The sequence below is a fragment of the Vanessa atalanta genome, chromosome Z, assembly GCF_905147765.1.
Source record: "Vanessa atalanta chromosome Z, ilVanAtal1.2, whole genome shotgun sequence".
Classification (NCBI taxonomy): domain Eukaryota; kingdom Metazoa; phylum Arthropoda; class Insecta; order Lepidoptera; family Nymphalidae; genus Vanessa; species Vanessa atalanta.
Genome location: NC_061902.1, coordinates 5,404,296 through 5,424,511, shown reverse-complemented (window position 1 = coordinate 5,424,511; position 20,216 = coordinate 5,404,296). Strand labels below are relative to the sequence as shown.

The 20,216-nt window shown below is 31.7% G+C and overlaps 1 protein-coding gene across 7 annotated transcripts in view; it reads left to right on the top strand.

Annotated features, from left to right (window-relative positions):
* LOC125076294 (protein phosphatase 1 regulatory subunit 12A) overlaps positions 1 to 20,216 on the top strand; it is a 41,645-nt gene that overhangs the window by 2,866 nt on the left and 18,563 nt on the right. For 4 of the 7 annotated variants that reach the window (XM_047688389.1, XM_047688390.1, XM_047688388.1 and 1 more), the window contains exons 2-10: positions 10,805 to 10,935; positions 12,106 to 12,224; positions 13,806 to 13,954; positions 15,895 to 16,050; positions 16,758 to 16,944; positions 17,477 to 17,662; positions 18,023 to 18,101; positions 18,654 to 18,818; positions 19,395 to 19,505. In XM_047688389.1, the coding sequence (XP_047544345.1) occupies positions 10,805 to 10,935; positions 12,106 to 12,224; positions 13,806 to 13,954; positions 15,895 to 16,050; positions 16,758 to 16,944; positions 17,477 to 17,662; positions 18,023 to 18,101; positions 18,654 to 18,818; positions 19,395 to 19,505 (1,283 nt within the window). The remainder of the gene's footprint in view (positions 1 to 10,804; positions 10,936 to 12,105; positions 12,225 to 13,805; positions 13,955 to 15,894; positions 16,051 to 16,757; positions 16,945 to 17,476; positions 17,663 to 18,022; positions 18,102 to 18,653; positions 18,819 to 19,394; positions 19,506 to 20,216) is intronic. The other 3 variants (XM_047688392.1, XM_047688391.1, XM_047688387.1) reach the window with 2 other exon arrangements.

Genomic DNA, 20,216 nt, shown 5'->3' with positions numbered 1-20,216 from the left:
TCATATAAATAGTAACAGTTTGGCAGATAAATAACTTTTATACCATTGGCATTATAATGAAGAAAATTAACCTGTGATGTCCAATTCAATAAATCATCATAAAATTAAAGTTAATTGATATTATTAATACAAGTTATGAGTAATTTTTTCGATAATAACTTCATATAGTTTAAACAAATTGAAAGGCTCTTTACATTTATAAAAATCAACATTATTAGCCACTCTTCCCGATTTTATATGATTATTAATATATGTAATTTGTCACATCAAACTTATTCACATTACTTCTTTTATTAGGATTATATTTTTCAATGTTTTTTTCAACTCTGAGATTATGTATGTATAAAAAATTGATAAAATGAGAGTATTTTTTAAACAGTAATGTATAAATGTTTGAACAACTTCTAGATTTGGCTTCATATTTCATACATGTCTTGGTATGGTTGGTTTGTATTACACATTTAATATGCACTTTAGCATATTATCTTTATTTTTCTCGAGTACGTGATAAACAACTGTGTGCAAGTATCATCATCGTAATTTGTTCAAGAGTTACTGGATACAGAATACACAAACCACTTTTACTTTTAAACAATATTATAATTCGAAATGAAATCTATACATATCTATTTTAGAAAATAAAACACAATTGAATTTCCTTTATTTTGATAGCCTGTGTGTGTGTTTATGTATTTTTTGAATCATTCTTCTGAAATATTCTAATAATGATGATATTGAATCAAACAAATACCGCACTGGATGAAGCATAATGATCAATCAATCAATCAAACTAATTTCAACCTCCAGATTTATCATAAACTTAATGCGCCTTCAGTATCACAACTGTTCAATTCGAAATTTACACGCAAGCTCCGTGAAGATTACCATATTAGCTTCTAAATAAGAATCTCAATTCCCAATCCCAAATATTTAAAACAAACAATTTAATTTTTTGAAATAAGCGTGTTCAACCGAGCACCTAAAACCGTCCATCCGTATCATTTAAGCATGAAGAACTAGTTGTAATGTAAACACAGAATAGACATACATACATTTTTTTTTTTCAATGTACCAAAAAACCACGACACATCGGTATATACATATATGTATGCTTAGTATAACGTTGAATGAAATATGTCTCAATGCAATGCGTTACGTTTTGGCAACGGCTCTTGTAAAATTTGATGGTTAAGGATAAGTTTTTGGAAGGTTGTAATATTAAAATGACTTCCGCCAATCAATGTTTCGCCGAGAATGCGGTACTGCATGTCACGTGTGTTGAGCTTAGCACTCGGAATAACTTTCGATTGTTTCGACCGACCACTAAACGTCAGCAGTCCAGAATTAGAAGCTGACAGTGTCCACGATTATCCGTATAGTAGAACACGTTTCTGCCGTATTCCATCTATACGTAATTCATTAGAAACGGAATGAGGGAACTAGGGATTAATAATTATTGCAATTGTGAAATTTTAAAGGTTATATTATTTATGTTATATTGTTATTCGTATAAATGTATTCAGTTAGTATCCTATGAAGCGAACTATTAGCATTTAATATTGTATACATTGATAGATTCATCGTATTACATACATATATTAATAAATAGTTTAAAAAATTAGAAAATATATATGTTAAATAAACGTTGGCTTTAATTTCATTATTCTGAATGTGGTAATTATGGTAACATTTGCATGAATGTCAAAGTGTTACGTCAACAAATTTTCCCGGTAAGGATTACTTATTAATTGAATCGAATACCATTTGTTTGCTCTGTAACCGTAATTATTATAACATACTACGTTATAACGAGTTATGGATCGGTTTTAATCTAGTGTTCATCCATAACGTAGAACAGTCACATGTAGGTGTAACATTTACTTACATATTATATTATATTTATATACATAAAATCTGTCTATCTATTAATAAGCTTGACGTTCATATAAAACGTTTTTTGTTTCGCTGGGTATTAATGAAAACCTGCTCTAGACGTACAGAAAAAAACGTAGTCTTTATCATAGTACTCGTGATAATTACAAACGTTATAACTTAAAAAGTATTGAGGTCAATACATTTTTGGCCTTACATTTTATTAGTCTGTGATATAATCCGTATTATTGTTTTGTCTATAAAAAATCAAAAGATTTGTAAATTGTGATCGCTATAATAATAATGGACATGCTTTTATCTTCGTTTAAATCGTATATCAAACTCCATGCAGGAAGTTAATCCGAAAAAATGAAATAAATATCTGATCGACTGTTACAGCATAACATTTATTATTTTTATATTAACAAAGTTATATTCTCATTTTTTCGCATAAGAAATGTAAAACGAAAATCCAAAGTTATTTTAACGAACCGAAATTGCTCTAAAGATAAGCTAAATAAGCAGTCACTGGCCACAGGAAAGAATTAACAAGTCTTAATAGACGTAATTAATATGACCCCAGATTGTTCGACGAATAACCTGACATCTAACAGCGAAACAAGTAACAGTTGAAGACGTCCTTATTGATCGATTGAACACTCAACAATGATCTTTAGTTAGTTGCAATATTGCCTCTGTCCAATTCAATAAGTCTTTTAGTTTTGTATTAGATAGTTTTTGATATTTTTTATATTTTACAGCCAATAATGTACAGTTAAAAAGTTATTTTAAAAGCAACGAAAATTAAGATTGCTTTCATTTTATTTTCTATATTTTAAAAATACGTTTTTGCTTTTACCTATTGAGGTTGCTTGCAATGTGTGGCCTGTAATTTCTGTGCTAAACATATGAAATAAATCGGGGCAGTAGGACCATCAAAAATTTAATAAAAAGTTTGACTCGGAACTTTGAAGCTATGGTTTATAGAAGTATAGTTTTGTAACCCATATTATTTTACTAATATTATTATAAATGCAATGAATGCAATGAAAGTTAGGATGAATGGATTGAAGGTTACTCAATAACGTCAGCTTGGCTAAACGTATCCGAATGGAAATTGGCACAGATATTGATTATTGTGTGGAATAGGAAAAATTCCGAAAAAAAAATCATTTATTCCGGAAAACTACCTGAACTCGCGGCGAAACCATGGGCGGCAACTAGTAAAATATATAGTAATTGAACTCACAAATTACTTCGTGTAAAGTGCAATTAACGAACTACGCAAACCCGGTATGTACGTGGCTTGACACGAATTAAATTTAGTAATTAATTAACTGCCTTAAAAGCTTTGGGTTTTGGTCGCTGTTAAGTTAACGCTTACAAACACTGTTTCTGTCATCATTGATTTGAAATCCCTAAAAACATTTTTAAAGTAAAGCCTAATAAATGTTTATGTACTTTTAATCGAGGGTTTCAGAAATATTAAAGTATTTCTTAAATCTATCGGTTCACTAATTCGATATACATAGCTGTATATATAAATAAATTTATGTTGGGTAATAGCAATGTTGCATATTTAGTGAGATATACAGTTAATTGTTGGGGGATTTCGTAGTAGACGCTGGAAAAACTGAAACACATACAGTTAAAGAAAAGTTTTTTAAAAAACGTCGTATATGTATGTCTTAATAATAACATATTAAGAATACCTTACTGCTTCAAAATTATATGACATTAAATACTCATTTAACATACATTTTCTTAGAACGTAGTGACTTGGTTGACTGATCACATCTACAATTTAACAATATTTATAGACTTGTGCATTTGGTACAAGTAGTTCCCGGTGTGAAGCATTGGATATATTTGAGTCTCAATAATAATGCGTGTATCCATTTGCAGAGTTCTGTATTCGTATTCGATATACGTTGAATATGATTGCATCACTAGTTCGCATATAATGTGCTGGAATACGATACGAAACTGGACCAACACATATACAAGCGACTGCTGCTCTCCAAATAACTAAATAAGATACGTTTATCTTACTTGCACCGTATAACAGATTATTTTCTAAAATCATTGACATCTGTGCTAGTCTTTTGCGATGTATGTTCATAATTTTGTTTAAATATATATCTGGTTTTCATGTGAACACTAGAAGTTCTAAAATATCAGTTATTAATAAAAAAAGGTATGGTAGCGTTTATAATCCAAATATATAAGCGATGAGCCCTGTCTTCACACGTGTGCAATTTACTATTAAAGAAATTGAAAATGCGCTTAGCTAATTTATTTATTAGTAAACAATAAAAATTGTAGACGTAAGAGTCACTTTAATTTTGAAACATACTGAATCAAAATTTGTCTATAGCTTATAGATTCGAATGTGGGTAATTTTACATGCTAAGGTAAAAAAAATAATATATTTTGGTATATATTATTATTTTACCTTAGCATGTATAGTATTTAAATAATAACTTTTATTATAATGGATCAAATTGAAAGTCAGACTTATAATAATTATGATTAAATATTTTTTAACTATGTTATTTATATCACGACGACTTACAGGACGACCTCCGTGGTCGAGTAGTGTGTACACCGGTTTTCATGGGTACGCCACTCTGAGGTCCCGGGTTCGATTCTTGGCCGAGTCGATGTAGAAAAAGTTCATTAGTTTTCTATGTTGTCTTGGGTCTGGGTGTTAGTGGTACCGTCGTTACTTCGGATTTCCATAACACAAGTGCTTTAGCTACTTACATTGGGATCAGAGTAATGTATGTGATGTTGTCCAATATTTATAAAAGAAAATAATTGATTGTTGTTTAAAATGCAAAAAGTAAAAAAAAATGCAGTATATTTATAATAGAAACATAAACAATTAATATTGACCTAGTAGAACATTGAATTGAATTCAATCTCCAATAGAAACTACTGATACAATTATGAAATTAAATTTACATTTTATTCCGTGCATTTTTTCAAATGAAGCGAATTATTCTTCACCGAAGAATGTAAAATATTTAAAAAAAGAAATATTGTAATCCTACTGTAATAAGGTTGAAAGATTTATTTTTACGGTATTGGAACGTTTTTTTGGCACTCGTCTTAAAACCGTAATTGCGGCATCATGACCTCATGTCTTCAAACTATAGTATTATTGGCTATGCCGTTGTGAGGTCTTAGGAAAAGGAACAAGACAAAAGTATTTGAAAATAGTATATGTACGTAATGTATACTATTTACTAGTTATTATTTTCTTGTTATACTGAACTTAAACTATTGATCGTTTTATACTTTGTTTAATTATTTTTATATTCCTGTTCCGTGTGTGAACACAGAACCGCATCTGGAACACCGTGTGTGCCCTATTTATAAAGAGGATTGATTTTGCCTTATTAATATACGTATAAGGGACAGATATACTTGATATTTAGACGATTGTGTTAATCAAATTAAATGAAAATAGTTATGAAACCAACAGTAACTCAAGAACCTAAATGTCTAACTAATTTTTAATTTAGGCTAACCTACTATTACATCATGTCAAGTTTGATTTAGTACATTTTGATTTTCTATGATGCCGATGAATAAGTTGATTATTTTGTTACTTTTAATTAAATTACATAGTTTCACGTCGGAGACAAGTATGTTGAGAACGTCAGGTTTATTATTGAGGTTAATCCCTCTCGGGATAACAGGCACTTTGTCTTATTTTATCGAAATGTAAGCGAAAGCATCTAAAGCGTCTGGCGCTAGTCTGCTATTTGATTTTATCATTTGTCATTATGAAATATTTTTAGTAACCATTTAATTTTTTCAAAATATTTAATAGTTCTTTACGATAATATAAGCTTGTTTTTAATCGCACATAGGGCTGACAAAGAGTTTCTATTCGTCCTACGCACCCAAGTATCATTGACTTTATTCTATTATTTTATATAAATATTTAAATAAATATTAATGATTCTATGATAATACATAGTATGCTGTGACGAAGCTCATTTGCTAATTGAGCCCGAACTCGTTGTCTCAGTATCTTTCCTCACGAGATCTTTTCTCTTCTGTGTTAAAATCACACCGACACAAACAATATTGTAAATTTGTCTTGGATTGGATTAATAATGCTCTTAAATTTATGACTATTGTACTTAAATTTATAAATTTTAACTATTATAATAATAATAAAAAAAAATGTTTTATTTTAATACATATTTATATTGAAAACTTGTTCTATTTATCTTTTACTTTTAAACATCGATGTTATTTGCGCTACGTAATCGGACCAATTGCAAATTATTTTAAAAAGAGTTCCGTATAAAAATACAAATGGGTGTTTTTTAAATAGATCTTTGGTTTTGATTCACGGTTCCTTCCGATAAACGACGACAATAATTACTTTTTAAGAAGCCTTAGGCGTAACAAATATTTTTGATAAAATATTGGTTAAAGTTAGTTTTGTTTAGTGTTATATATTATAGATGTAAACAGTCGGATAGGTCCATTTGCCATCACAATTTGAATTATTATTTTGGCAGCGTTTGATCACGGATGCGTTTTGTCTTCGCTGTATGCCGCACGTTGTTTTATATCAGTATTTATAGTACACGATACTCCTCTCATTAGATAGTCCGGGAAATTAGGTCGATGACTTCGTGAACTTCTAATTCCGTAAATTATGTTTCGTTGTTACAGTTATTACTTCGACTACCTTCTTTGCTATAACACAGTGTACACAATATAGATACTCATTTTCATTTAAATGGAGAATGTTATTGTTATTGATCAATAATACGTTTATAGAAACACAAAAACAAACTAAAATAGTTTTTTCATGTTTAATTGTACCATAAATTGTATTCGGATCGTAACGTGCCAGCATTTCATTTTTATTACATTTTAACATCGGCGACCTAAAATGCAACATCACGAGTGAAACTAAAAAGGTACACGCCCCAATTATTGACCTAATGCCTGAATAAACACTTTTTTTTATAAAATTTGATGCTGTCATTGACCGACCTAAATATTTCGTGGAGGAATGATGTATTGCCGATGACAGAGCTAGCGCCACGTAAATTTAGAATCGGACTAGGATTTTTTCGAGGTCACGCTAGAGACAGCGGAGAGATTCGTTGATATTAGTTACGTCATAGGCTGCACACGCGCCATGAATGTTTTATTTTAGTGTTAATTGTAGACATAGGCACGGAGCCCACTGACGGCAAGTCAGTTTACGTGTTGCCAAGGGCTAAAGATTTAAATAAAATCTGGTGCGATTATTTAGAGAGTAACGTGTATTTATACTACACATGTAAACAACAAAAGTTAAACGAAACTACAAGTGTAGCTTCCCCATTATTGACATTTTATTGTATGCTATACAAGTATAAGTACATACAACTATTTTCCAATGTAAAGGAATTGTTGGTAGAATTTGATGAATATGTATTAACTTTAATTAAATTAATTCATTAAGTAGAAGAAAAAAAACTTCTTACAAACTGGCCCGAGTGTTCGACCTTTATTCGTATAGTAAGAGCAAGTCGAGACCGCTCAGTGATGTCACTATTATCAATGCCGGTCCGTGCATAAGTTTACTTGCGAAAAATTTCATAACATATATTGAGATAATAATAGTTATATTTTATTCTTCTTTAGATGCTTTAATATGATACATTAATATGATCAAATGATGACTCTAGTGTTATTACTGTTGTAGTAATTCACGAATCTTTCGAGTCCATTAATCGGATTTATAAAAAACAGTCAAAATTACGTAATACATACATATGTATATGTATTTATAAATAATATAATATTTAAGTAAATAAAATAAATAACATTACGCAATCTCACTTGTTATATACGGTTTTATATTTAAATAAAATATTTATAATATTTGGAAACTTTCCAAGATATGTCAGTTGGTAGAATAATTAGACATCATATAAACGCTAACGATATTTTAAAAAGATGTAAGGACAGTTCGTCGTCGTCATTATCTGTATGTTCGGCTTCGACTTCCGTATGTAAGACTGACTGGAATTACTCATATATATGGTTACATTCACAGATTCTATTTACCACACGAATTAAAAAATTTAATTAATTGAATTCTATTTTACGTTGATGACGAGTTCTGAAACCAGCGATATTAAATACAAACATCGGTGCTATCCTTATTGGACAAACTCGATTTGTGTTCGTAACCGTAGTAAGAAATTATTTTTTAAACAAGTGAAATATTCTTGTTATTTTTAAACGACTCGAGGTAAAGGAGGAGGTTATGTAAAAATGCATGTACATTATTTATATGAAAATATGGGACATTTTGAATATGCTTCTGAACTGGGGCAGTAACTAGTCTGTATATTACACGTAATTCTATCAATAGACTATATAGACTTACCTAGCAACTACTTAATTTATAATACATGTAAGATGTATAAGATTATGTGGCAAAGTTAAGTTGGTCTATGTTACATATATACAGTCAATACGTTTACTAAATTAAGTATACGGTCAGACAGATTGGTTATGATTAAGGTATCATTAATAAATATCATATCATAAATTAATTAATATGTTAGGTACCTTCTTAATTTAGTTATATTTATATTCGTTATATTTTATTTTAAGAAAATGTTGATTTAATAATAGTATAGGGGATGTGTAATATGTGCTTAGTTATTGCCATTTTTATGTTACCCACGCTTATTTCTTTTATATACCTATTATCAAAATTTACTTGAAAATTATTGGAGCGATTTGGATGATTTAAACGTTATTTGTATTGAGGTAGGTCTCCACGTTGTGGTGTTTTTTTTTGACATATAACGTACAGTTTTTCTGAATAGAGGAAACACATGGATATTGTTTTATATATCAAGAACGTGACGTCTGGTTTCCACTACTTTAACTCTGTTATATTTACAAAGATTTGGTTAAAATGAAGTACTCTTTATCGATATTTGTTTAGTAGTAGTTCTTATTTATATAGTAATGCTTACATTAACGCTCACTTACTGACATTCGCCCACTTCCCGATATCTATCGTATATACAAATGATTCGTTTACATCCTTTCCTCATTCCTCATCAAAATTATTATAATATAAATTTTAATGGTTTTTTTTGAAAATTAAAACACAATTTCGACCACGACGTATAAGAACAAAAACATGTAAGCATGGATTACTTGTTTAGTTTACGATGATGATATAATTATGTATATGTTAGTATTTTTAGTGATGTTACAAGATATACACGTGGGGCCTTCAGTAAAATATATTACAGAAATAGAATTTATGTACGTACAGGCATATAGATTATTTTGATTACTTCCTAAGTATTTAATTTACTTGGTTTTAAATCGAAGTGTTGTTTAATGATTCTTATCTGAACTACATATTATCACTAATAAGCTAATTAATATTGCTATAGTTGTTAACACAACACTATGATTATATTACGGGTATGCTTGTATAAAGCCTTCATAAAATAAGGGAAAAATGTCTTCGATATTAACAGAACCTGCACAAAAAGGCGAAGTATATCTCATCTGTGTTTTTTATTAAAATTTGTTACCATATATCTCTCTTTTTTTTTTAAAGAAAATTAATAAATATCTATTCCTTAAATGGCGAAAGTTTTCGAAAACGAATAACTATTAACTGTGTTGTATATATTTATATAAAAAGTTTAACGGTTGCGATTTGGAAAGTGACAGAATTGCTTTAACTACTTGTTTTAAATTTATAATGTCAAATTTCTTCCAATGATATTCATTAAGAATGATGCAAAGCGAATTTATTTCTTCTTTATAAAATACTTATGCTAATTTATAAAATGTATTAATATGTCAAATGTTTAAATACTGCTAGTGCGAATTTACTTTGTCTAATATTATATTTATATGGATCTTAATTCGTGTCATAGCATCCAGTGACCTTGCGAAGTATTTTTTTAATAGTAACCTTACGTATCGTCTTCTGTTCATGTCAAAGTGTGGAAAGACAGTTACATATCACGAACATCTGTAACTTCTGGGGAAGTGCCAATTTGCAGAGAGGGTACAATTTGGAAATATACTGCAAATATAACACTTGAGTTGAGAACAAGTATTTATGACTTGTCTCGTTCGACATACGAGCCTTTATTAAAATAGCACCCCTCTGCGGTAATTTTATATTGTTTGATACTTGAAACTTAATCGAGTTTTACAAAAATAAATATGAAAATGCTAATTATAATTGCTTTGAAATATTAAACACTAAGTATGGCGCGAGCGATTTGATATTATTTACAAATGGATTGTATTTTGTATTACGCTCAAAGAAGCAACGGTTGTAGATATTCCGCTATGCCCAGCGATATAAAAATTATTGTATTACCCAATAGTTGCCTCTAGAGTCGCGATACGCGCCAGCGATTGTGGCACTGACCCTGTAGTAGTTCCGTACTGTTGCACAATGCACTTAATGTACTATTGTAATGCATAACAGAGTATGTAGAGCTTGTTTTTGCAATTAGGTGGAGATGGTTCCGAGGAAGACTTTGATTGTTTCATGATTCGATTGTTGAAAATACTCGAAGAAAATCTATACAGTAATTTAATCACAATATGCATCACGCATACATAATAAGAGCTTTGCGGAAACGATTATAACTTTTTGCAAACTGCGAATGCGTGCGCTATTTTTTATAGATACGGTGTACCGATTACAGTAATATGTTCATACGTATGTTAAAATGACAGGAAATATATTTTTGATTAAGAACACGTGCTCTCTTGGATTTAAAAAAATTCTAAATGATTTATATATTTATACATTCAAATATTACGCAGTACTATTTTGTGTATAGTTTTTTTTTTTGTTGAAATATAACCATCGTATTGATACCATGTGTTCTCACATTTCCAGGCTTGCATTGACGACAATTTGGAGATGGTTGAGTTTCTTGTCGAACACGGTGCCGACGTCAACCGAGGTGATAACGAGGGCTGGACCCCGCTGCATGCAACGGCTTCTTGTGGATTTCTTAGTATAGCCAGGTAACATTCAATTTATAATGAATTAATTCAATGAACGTATTACGATATAATTTACTTGGTGGTAGGGCTTTGTGCAAGCCCGCCTGGGTAGGTACCACCCACTCATCAGATATTCTACCGCCAAATAACAATACTCTGTATTGTGTTCCGGTTAGAAGGGCGAGTGAGCCAGTGTAACTACAGGCACAAGAGACATTACATCTTAATTCCCAAGGTTAGTGGCGCATAGGTGATATAAGGATTGCTTAATATTTCTTACAGCGCCTTTGTCTATGGGAGGTGGTGACCACTTACCTTCAGGTGGCCCATATGCCCGCCCGTCAACCAATGCCATAAAAAAAATAGATTTCCTATGACTATACATATATTGATATAAATATATTTTTATCTTAGTGAATGTTATTATACTTTAGTTGCAAAGAATAAGTACATATCTGTTGTGAGAACATATATTTCTATGAAATAAATATGACACGGCTTTCTGACGTTGCATTCAATAAACGAGAGTTGATAATTTATTAGTGCAAACAACAAGGGCTGAGTCATTCGACCCGGTTACGTTAGGGAGTTCCTGTGTTTCGGTCATCTATGTATTCATTTAATTTTTGTAATTGTTCACACGCCGTCGACATATTTGATGACAATAACACTCATTGTGCTTATTCACATTATAATGGTCATTTCGTTTTGTTTAATACAACAAAGGTATGAGAAAAAAAATGCAAGCTTTGCGTGTGGTATGTGTTTAATAATTGAATTATTTATTAAGGAAAATAGACAAACATTTCACACACAATAGCTGAGTTCGTACAAATTAATAGGTTTTTAACAGCACGTATAATTAACGAGGATAATTATTGATCCATCAGTCGAAGTACTTCAAAAGCTATCAAGAATTCAATAATGCAACTGATAAAAATAATATGTATACAATAATTATATAAAAGATGTGTGTTCGAATAATCTTTGAGTATTTAATTGATTTCTCGTTAATTCCTGCCCTTACGTATTAAATTATTTCGATTCAATTGTTAGTTGATGGTACAAGAACTACATAATATCAACTAAATCTGATATAATGTATACGAAAGCTTATGGTTGAATTAAAGTAACATTATTTGGTATATATTATTTTGATATAATCATTGAAATATTTTACTTTGATTGTAGGTACCTTCTTGAAAATGGCGCTGATATTGCTGCGGTGAATTACGACGGGGAACTGCCCGTCGATATCACTGAAAGCGATAAAATGGTGGAATTATTACAAAAGGTTATTGACGAAAAAGGTTTGTAATATATTTTAATATTAAATAGTGAAATAATCACTTTTGGTATTTACGAAGAATAATTGTATTTTCCAACATTCATCATTGTGGTCAATGATCTAACATAATAGATAATTTAATTTAAAATACATATATACATAATAACATATGCGATCGCTTTTGAAATCAATTGTTCTAAGGATAAGTGGTTTATAATATTGAAGATTAAACGAAATTTCGTAGGAGCTAATAGGACCGTGTTATGCTAGAATGTTCCAACCCACAGCAACACGAATTAATTGATTTTAATATTTAAAAAACCTGAACGAATGCCTTAAAAAAATACTTCATAACATAATGTAATAGGACGACTGTGAATATCGCTATACAAATGTCGCTATAACACTTTTTCTCTTATAAATCTTAATAACTTTTATTAGTTTTTATGTGGGTGCATTTAGCATTATGGTGGTCTTGAATTATACAAACTAGCTAGCTATTGAGGGATAAATAATAGTATTAAAAATATAAATTGTATAACTTTAATTCAGCAATTGTTATTGTTATAATCTTATCGAAGTCAGATTAACTAATTTAGCTTTAATATGAATGATCATTGTATTGCATCATATATATCCGTCCGGCGACCAGGGACTAAGGGCTACGTATCCAATTTAACTCATAGGTGATATTAATTCGTATTTATCATAAGCAAATGTTAGCAATTTAAAAACATCTTTATGAGATGATTAGCATTAGCAGTCCGTAAATGTCCCACTGCTGGGATAAAGGCCTCCTCTCCCTTTGAGGAGAAGGTTTGGAGCATATTCCACCACGCTGCTCCAATGCGGGTTGGCGGAATACACATGTGGCAGAATTTCGTTGAAATTAGACACATGCAGGTTTCCTCACGATGTTTTCCTTCACCGCCGAGCACGAGATGAATTATAAACACAATTAAGCACATGAAATTTCAGTGGTGCCTGCCTGGGTTTGAACCCGAAATCATCGGTTAAGATGCACGCGTTCTAGCCACTGGGCCATCTCGGCTCATTATTATGAGATGATACAACAATGAAAACAATGAGTGAAGCATCATTATTGACAATGTAATCAATAACTACAACAAATGTATTGGAAAACAATTAGCATTTAAAGTTGAATTACGCAATGCGTCCAATAATAATATTGTCTTTAATATAATCTATTAATTGAAATGTTAATTGTATATGATGTTTAAGAATTGACGTCCTAATATTGAGAAAAAATTGAAATGTTGTTTGTGTGTATTTTAAATGCTTCACGAACGAAATAGTGATCATTATTTCAATGTTCAATAAGTCTGTTACTATTCAAATGCAATTTCAATGCATTTCAGACGCTTAACAGATTAAAACATCCTGGTTCTCAAAGGCAAATAAGTGTCCTCAAAGGTCAATTATAATATTACTTTTTTTATGTAATTTTATTTCTGATTCAAGTATTGATGCGTTCAATTAAATAATTATTTAATTTAAAAAATCGAGCTGCTTCTTATTTCGATTTTTTTTTTTGGTAATAAGTATATAGTGGTATAATCTAATTGAATATTTTTCATTCCAGGCATCGATTGTGAAAAGTCTCGCACTGCAGAAGTCGATACGCTGTTGTGTGATGCGAGGAACTGGGCTGCGAATGGTTACGTCGAAGTAAGAGACCCGAAAACAGGCGGAACTCCTTTGCACGTCGCGGCAGCAAAGGGTTACATAGATGTTAGTATCTTATTTGCATTGTTATTGTTTTATTTCTAATGGTATTGTTGATCCATCGTAATTGGACTATATCGCTTTGGAATTTGGGATAAGCAGGAAGGATACATATACGTGGGATTACTGGTCATCCAGTGATTTGACTGGTTGTTTGAATGATATGAAAATATCACGTCTTTAAAGAAACCTTACTTCATTAGTCTTTCAATTGTGAGCCTATCGTTTCAATACACATTCGTCTGAATAATATTTTGGACTAAGAAGTGAAGTATAATGTGAGTAAATCCCTTTAAACAGATATTTCTTACTAGTTGTGCCCGCGGATTTATCCGCAGTTATTTCAGTTTTGAACTGTTAAGTGTTACTGAAATAAAATAAAATGTTATTGCTGGATAACCAGTTGAACAGAATCAGATTTTATCTATTACAATCAAACAAATTCATTCATAATACGTACGACTCGGTCCGCATGGTCCACGCTAAAATAATTTTTAATGTTATAGTGAAACATCCCTCCTTATAATTAAGTAGTTATTTTCAATAATTCTTATACTTAAATACCATTTTAAATCCTGCCTTAATTACTTCAACTTCAATAACATTGGAATTTCGTACAAACTTCCATCCCCATTTTTTTTTATCTCGCTCGATCTCGCATTACGCGTTTCCCCCACGTGGAATTGGCGGTATGTGGGACTCGTCGGTGCCCTGGACGCAGACTACGCCCCGTACACCGGAATACCAGCGGTACCCTTTACGTCTCTTCGGCGGGCGTCACGGGATCGCTTTCGCATACTACCGTGGCGCCCTGCGATCGGCCCGCCTATGCAAACTTCCATCCCCTGTTTTACCCCAAAATGGGATTGATTTCTAAAGATACGTTATTAGTACACCTCCACACCAACCACAGAGTATACATTTTAAATTTAAAGTCTTACTTCAAAAACAGGTCTTTCATATAAACTTCCAAACCACGTTTTACCCCCTTAAGGGTGGAGTTTGGTAAAATTTGTCTTAGCGGATGTTATTGTTTCTGAGATTTCGTGATTAATCAGTGAGTGGTATTTCGCTTTTATAAATATATAGATTAAAAAACAAAAAATACTGAAGTAACCTTTATAGTTTATATTATAAACTAGCGATCCGCCCGGCTTTAGTGCACTGTAGATACTAAATATACTACAGAATGTTTTTATAGACAATATTCTCAGCTCTTTCAGTCAGTTCAGGGCAAAGAAAGCCATTATTACTCGTGAAAAGTAAAGAATCAAAAATAGTTAGTGATCGCTTGAATGGTAGAGAATTTGGTGTCCTGCTGCAAAAGTGTTGCCACAAATATTGTCATAAAAAGCTCTATGAAAATATAAATTTGTATATTTTCACAATATTTGATTAAACCATGTCATATTATTATTAATCTCAAACAGATACATCTACATAGTTTTTATATACATTGATGTATATTCAATTGTGAATTTACTTTGTCACGAGGGAAAATATTGCTGACCACGTTTTTTAATACCGAGATTACATAATTTTTGTTACATCATTCTGGGATCCCAGGACCATCTCAATGTTAGAATATGTAGTAGTCTAAATGGGTTAAACGAAATTAAAAACAAAATAAAAGTTTGGATAATTGATATTGTTGCACACACGATACACAGATTTACAGACAAATATACCATATTTATAATATACCGATATCGATACTAATATACAGATTTTAGAGTTTTAATATAAATTAAAATATATACTTATTTATTTTTTTACTTCTGTACTGTACGGTGTACGGTACTGCATTGGTTGGAGAAATAGATATAAATTATAATTTGTGTAATGTTGATTAATTTATCTTTAAATGTTTTAAAATAATGACCATGTGTTACATTCCATAACATCATGCTGTGCATATATTTATAATATTTTTTTTTTCAATTTAGGTTGCACAAACTCTTCTAGAAGAATGCAATGTAGAGCCAGATTGTGTTGATTATGAGGGCTGGACTCCACTTCATGCTGCAGCACTCTGGGGGAAGAAAGAAGCTGCTGCTCTACTGTTGAAGCATGGCGCTGACCCCAACTTGAAGAACTATTCGGTAATTTACTTTTTCACCTTTAAAATATATCAAATATTTGATGGGTAGGTGGTTAGCCTAGTCTTAATTCAATTACCTTGAAGACCTAGAAGATGACTTTACAGCCTTGCCTTGAAGATATTTGAATTGTAATGCTCAGGAGACGTAGATGCCGGAAGGACGCCACATTTTGGTTGAACCATTTGAGCATGACAAATGATGTAGCAATACGCTTCGTGCGAATGACTGAATTGAACTTCATTGGTTAACGCACGGATGGAGGCCCACGGTGCCTAGTTGTTCAGTGGTAGAAATAGTTTTAACATATGGACTCACTCCGTAGAATAAACTAGAGAAGAACAATAAAACATTTTTGCGTGGCAGAGCCACACCATAAGCGGATAATACACAAGCAGACCTGAACTTGATATAATGTGTGAAGAACCGCTTACCTTTCATCAGCTTGGAAAAGTTTAAGAATGAACGGTTTTCTCATAGAGAAACACCACCTTTGCTCCCACCACAACTTTCCATCATGTGGTGAGCGTTAAAATCCCCCAGAATTACCGGTTGAGCCAATGGATACCTCTGTTGGATAATGTGTAGAGTGCGGTGCAAAATCTAACCTTTGTTGATGAATCATACAAACGCTAGCAAATCTGATCTCCAAATATGCAATTGAATTTTCAGATATTTTACTGAACTAACATTCTGTTTTAAATTTATAGGGTCAAACATGTATGGATCTGGTCGACCCGAGCATATCCACCTGGTTAGCTGAAGCGTCACTAAAAGCGCCCCGGCGTGTCAACAATAACAACAATAACAACAACAAGCGTAAAAGAAGTCCACCTCGGCACGACGTTAAGCGAGTCGAACTGCAGATTACTGGACAGACTGACAACGTTATTAATGGTTAATTATTTTACTATTAGCAGATTACTGTTTGTCGATTAAATTCTCGATCATTCGTTTGCTATAATATCACATGCCTTGATATTTAATGTACTCGGCTGGTCTGGCAGGTCTATATAGACACTTGTAATCAGTTCCAGACATTACGAATACCAATGTGAGCTTTGTAACTGTACTGAGATATGATTTTGAAAATAATTGAAATATACTAAAGTTTTGCTTAAACATAGGTGTATTCTATATTCGTTTACTCCACTAATCTGATGGGATGGAAGACAGAATTATTTAAGAAGAATATTAAGAGAATTATTAACAGAATTAATGGCTTCAGGTGTTTCCCGAGTCACAGGAACGTGACGCTCCTTAGTCTTTAGCGAAAATTTCCTGTCGAAAAACCAACAGTGTTTAAATAGTCCAACATGGAATTCGAACCAAACAATAAGGCAGTTAATATTTAAAAATTGGCTTTTTAATAAGTTCATAGTATGTTAGTATGTTACGTATCTGTTTCTTACATATAAGTATAATATAGGTATATTGACAGAGAAACCGCCCGCTGCACCAGAGATTATCCCTAAAATCTCAGACGGCAAGCCACCCAAAGGTCGTGCGCCATCCCCTGAGGCTACAGAACCTGTTACTGATAATGCATCTATGGACGAAGCGCCTTCTTGGAGAAGATCTGCCTCTTTCCGGAACAGACAACAAGATAATACTCGTAAGTAAAATAACTGTTTATGAAATTCATATATTCAATCATGTTTAAATGGATAGATAATATATTTACAAACAATATGTATGTAAAAGATTAAAAAAAAAAAACAATTATTAGTCTGTGAAAAGTTTGTGTTGCGTGAAAAACAACTTTAAAGCTGGTCCTGTTTTATTTTTGTTATTTTTAGTTAATTTAATTTAATTGAAATAATATGCTACTTGTCGATTAAATAGTAACAAATTACTATAACATAATTTTTTTTACTTCAGTTTTTATTGCTGTCGGTATATAAAAAATAATAGTATTTATTATTCATGAGATGTATTAGATAAAGATGTACTTTTTTTAAATATTATGTTGCAGGTGACAATAAACCTGCTAACAATAATGTGGACAATGATACAATACTGAGGAGGACTCACAGCTTTGAAAATGACAAGACGTGAGTTTATTTGTATATTTTGCCAAAATTATGCTTCTGTTTTTTCTTCATCTCTCAAAGGATCTAGATCTTTTTTGTGTACTAAAATTTCATCTAAATCACAGTCATTCAATGCTTGATTGTTTACTTTCAGTTTAGTTTTCAGTCTTCTTGAGCTAAGGGATTTATAATTTTCATTATGAGTTTGTGAATAACTGCTTGAACTAAGCAAAATTTTTATCTTGAGGTGCTGTTTATTATTTCATCGGATGAAAGATACCTCATAGACTTCATAATAAGAATATTTTAGTGAATAAAATTTAAATCATGTAATAAATGGTTGGCCTCCACTTAAATCGACTTGGCCACTGAGGCGTTTGGCAAAAAAACAAATGAATATTTTCCATATCTTAGTCGCATATCAATAATTTAACTACGTACAAATCATAACATACAAGTAAGCCATAACACTAAGATCGCATACAATCATTCACTCTCTTCAGCACGTCACGTTGACATTTCTATGTGTCTGTACATAAGTTCAGTAGCATGCTTGTGTGTGTCTGTGAACAGTTTCTATCAGCGATACCGCGACGTGACGGCGCGTATAAAGGCTTCGTCGTGTCCTTCTATACCGCCGCTGCCGCAGTCGACGTTGGCTTCAATCGAGCTAAGAAAAAAAAATCAGGAGGCTACTAACAATGCGACAGAGAGTACTAACGAAGATGTTCAGACCAGGTGCTGCGACATTACGTTTACGTTGGTTTCGGATTTGGTTAATATTGAAAAACTTTACGAGTCGCGGTCCAAACGTTAAAACATAAATAATATGTGATAATTTAATTCTACGGCCCAACTGGCAAAAGTAACTTGCGTATAAGTCATGTATGTCACTAAATTTATAAAATTGCAAGAATGTTTGCATATTTTGATTTGCATATCCATCCACATATTCAGCCATGCCATAGACGCACAATTTATTTTATTATTTCCGCTAGAAAATATTATTTGGTTTTATTTTATTTTTTGCATAAGCGTATACATAGGGTTTGTTTAAATTTTAAATAGATTAATTTTACATTATCCAAATTGGAAACCAATGCGAATGCACATTTTAACCCATCAATTTTAATTTTCTTAATAAAACTCTTCATTTATTATCTATATCCTAATATACTTTGTCCTTGATGATGATAATCAATAGATTTTAGCCAGCAGTGTTGCAGCTATGACACATATTAATAGAATTTGTTTGATACCTAATGAAAAATTGTTTAATCACGTGTCACTAAGGTTTTTATTCTTTATGTGTAGGATCAGTTCATCTGAAAGAAGGGAAAGGGATGCTAATACGTGGAACATTCCATCGACCACCAGCCCCACAGCAAACACGACAAACTCGACAACAACGCAAACTATTAGAAGGTACATCATTTTTTATCTGTAATACAAACAATAATATTTGTATAGTTACTATTAAATTAAGTACCGAATGACGTGTTAACATGAATATTGCAGTAATTAATATATATTGTAAAACTTTTATATTTATATATCTTTTGTTTTTTTCGGGAAGTTTTTTGCTATAATTCAAAGACAGTAAGAGTTAAGATAAACGAATCTTAGGTTTACATATTACTGATTCGCTATTAACTATGCTACACTATACGTTAGAATATTTTACTTCTTACAAAATGCAATTTTAACGAATTGAATAATTTAATTTTATAGATTATTTTTGATATCTTGGCCAAAAACATTACTAACCACACACCATATATTCCAAAGCCAAACAGCAATACTTAGTATTGATGTGTTCCGGTTTGAAGGGTGAGTGAGCCAGTGTAACTACAGGCACAAGGGATATAACATCTTAGATCCCAAAGTGGGTGGCGCAATGGGGATATAAGCACTATGGGCAGTGCTGACCGCTTACTATCAGCTCATTTGCCGGTCCGCCGAACTATATCATAAAAAAAGTCATTTCAATTCAAGGTCAAATTATTTATTTATGTTAACTCTTCCTGCCATTGAAATCGATTACAGGTGTTTTTTTTAATGACGAATTTGTTATACTACTGCACTGCTAATGTTAATATTGCTATCTAAGAGCAACAGTGAGATATCTACTATTTT